Genomic DNA, 3,034 nt, shown 5'->3' on the forward strand with positions numbered 1-3,034 from the left:
ATCAGTAATATACACAATCCTCCATGGGCCCAACTCTTAAAGTAGATGCCCACTTGATTGGCATTAGATGAGTCCCCTTCCAGAAAGCTGCTAACCCCCTTCATCTTCACGAAGATAAGAAGACCCATAAGGAGAGCACTAGCCTACGCTTCATTAGAGTCTTTACAGTTGATACTAATCAACCACGAAAAACTTGCAAAATGTCAGAATTTCCAAGATTCATTAGAAATTTTTCCAACAATACCAACCCACAGTTGAACATTGGACTGTTGTCATTTCAAATTACAGGCTGTGAACATTGAACATAGGGTGCATTAAATTACAGTCCAATGGCTGTGAAGTTAAACAAGTGTCAACAGACGGATTTGTTGCAACCATGGCTAGTTTAGTAAGACTTCACATGCAGCTTAAATAAGTTTGATACTCCCAATCTGAATAGAATTGCATTCCCAACTCGAAGATTCTGTTACCAAAGAAATCCAAATGAATGTGACTTCACATCAGCTTCTGCTTGTGCATCTTTGTGGTGTCCTCGGAGCTGCATTCACCATAGGGAAGATGAGTAAGTCAATACAGAAATAAACATTTCTCCACTAATTACAAGGATTCTCCCCATAATAGGCAGACTAATAAAATATATCTATCTAACCCTTTGAGGCCATTAGGATACATGGATTTTATAATCTACGAAAATACTAGGGGAGGAAAAAATAGATCTGGGTTATATATTTGATGATCCAAACCAATTATACGTGAGTGCCGCTCATTAATCTTCTATATAAAAGATGACTGTAAAAGAAGCAGAATTTTTTTCAAACCAAAAAAACCTATATAATGTTTGTACTTTGTATCCAGAGTCTCAATCCCAAATTAAAATTATTTTCGTCACCAATACATACACATGCTCGTAGCCACAAAAAAACAAATTTTAATAACCCAATGAGATATGTAGAAGTACCTGAAGCAGTTACTTTCCCTTGTTTCTACCTGGAGAGACAGAATGTTGACCAAACTTACATGAATGGTATAAATGTAAAAAGGTGAAGAACTAAATACATAATGGATTTTCCAACTTCAAATATTCTATAACTATGGAAAGAATACAGAAAACTACGAAGATATAAATGAATTTGAAATGCTTCAGAAGAAAAATGCAAGAGTTTTAATTAAAACACATGTATCAGGCATTATGATTGTTTCAATAAATCTATTAAAAGTAGATTTCATTGTAAACACTTACTTACTGCACTCCAACGGTGGTCCTCCTCCTCGCCAACTCTAACCTCTTCCTATACAACCTTCGTTGTAGTCATCTATATGAGAAACATATTATTAGCCTTCCAGTTTCGAAATAATTATTACAAACACATTGAGATTTCAAAACATACCTCTTCCTCGGGTATGTTTTTGCACGTGGTCGCATAATGGCCTTTTTCTCCATATTTTTTACACGTCCTTTGTTGCTTCGGTTGAGATTGAGAGGCCTCCACTGGAGATTTAAACCTTGTAGCATTTTTTGGCCGACCCTTGGTTCTCACAACTTGAGGGTCGTGAATACATATCTCGAGAGGATAGTTGGATTGTACTTGACTACCACTGCTTTCCAAGACACTCTCCTTGTCTTTCTTTGCTTCTTCGCATTCTGCCACCCACACATTTAAGTCTTCTTCCATCTTCTTCAAAATGCTCTTCTTTCTCGGGTGATCATCTAGTACTTTATGAACCCTTGATGTAATGCACCATCTCTCAAATGAAGTTACTTCGTCACTATCTCTTATGCTTGTAGATGCGAAACTATTCACTTGATATCTCGCCCCAATGGTCCACCTATTTAAGAGATATCGCTCAGGAATAGAACCTAAACGCCTCATATCCATTATGCGAAGTATGTGTCTACATAGAATCCCCGCGGTCTCAAACATCGCACACTCACATGTAACATTAACACCTTCCGATACATCATATATAACCTTGTAACTCTTCCATTCCTCCTCATTACGCATTCTTACCTTGTATTCAGTGACGTTCCCATTCTCACTCTCCTTGTCCTCCCAACAATCAATACTCGCTACAAATTGAAGTTGGAACAAGTCAAAAAAATTTCTAGCATAACACTTTGCAGCATCTGCTTCCAATGTGCTCTTTGTCTTCAGTACTGCATGTGATGATTTAGTCCTCCAATCCTCTTCAGCTTCCTTTTTCCGCCGAGCCACAAGGGCCTTTTCATATTGTACCACGAATTCTTCTAAAGTGGTACTTTGCTTAACAAATCCATCGAAGAAAGCATTAATGCTTTCGCTTCGTGCACTTGAAGTCATTCCAGCTGTAAATGTATCTCTAAAATAAGCAGGAACCCAGTGCATTCGTAAATCCCACATCTTACATAACCAATGTCTTTCATCTAAATTATAATTCTCCACCAACGCTCCCCATTCCTTCTCACTGTCGGATTTGTGTTTCCTATAAAACCAATGGTTGTATTCCTTATAAAACTGACTAGTTGCATCTCGCATGTCTGGAACATGCTCAACTAGATGCCTACTAATGTGCCAAGAGCAAAACCGATGGCGTGTATTTAGAAAAACATGCCTAATCGCGTTTCTCATCGCCCCATCCATATCAGTTATTATACACCCTGGAGCTTTGTCAAACATGCATTTCAACCACTGTCGAAACAACCAAGTGAATGTCTCCTCCGTCTCATCTGCTAGGAGGGCACAACCAAAAAGTGTAGACTGTCTGTGGTGGTTTACGCCGGTAAATGGTGCAAACGGCATCCTATACCTGTTCGTCTTATAAGTGACGTCAAAAACAATTACGTCGCTAAAGGTTAGGTATGCCTCTCTGGCCCTCGAATCCGCCCAAAACATCGATCTCAGGTTTCCATCAACATCTATCTCCGTGGCAAACTGAAAATTCGGATCTTCCGCTCGTTTCTGTTGGAACTGATTAGCTACTGTGGCAGCTTCTCGTCCCATGTTGTTAGCCCTATGTGCTCTCAAATGAGACGACACCTGATCTGGTGTGAGAGCAC

General features: G+C 39.2%; 1 protein-coding gene across 1 annotated transcript in view; it reads right to left on the reverse strand.

Annotated features, from left to right (window-relative positions):
- Positions 1 to 466: 466 nt before the first annotated feature.
- Positions 467 to 3,034, reverse strand: part of LOC143858212 (protein FAR1-RELATED SEQUENCE 5-like) — a 3,253-nt gene continuing 685 nt past the window's right edge. Inside the window, exons 1-2 of the mRNA XM_077368867.1 lie at positions 1,389 to 3,034; positions 467 to 538 (exon numbers count right to left, since the gene is read on the reverse strand). The exon at positions 1,389 to 3,034 is cut by the window's right edge and continues 685 nt beyond it. Of these exons, the coding sequence (XP_077224982.1) occupies positions 467 to 538; positions 1,389 to 3,034 (1,718 nt within the window). The remainder of the gene's footprint in view (positions 539 to 1,388) is intronic.

This window comes from Tasmannia lanceolata, unplaced genomic scaffold, assembly GCF_043159265.1.
Source record: "Tasmannia lanceolata isolate RefF3 unplaced genomic scaffold, GAP_Taslan_0.1 ptg000025l, whole genome shotgun sequence".
Lineage (NCBI taxonomy): Eukaryota > Viridiplantae > Streptophyta > Magnoliopsida > Canellales > Winteraceae > Tasmannia > Tasmannia lanceolata.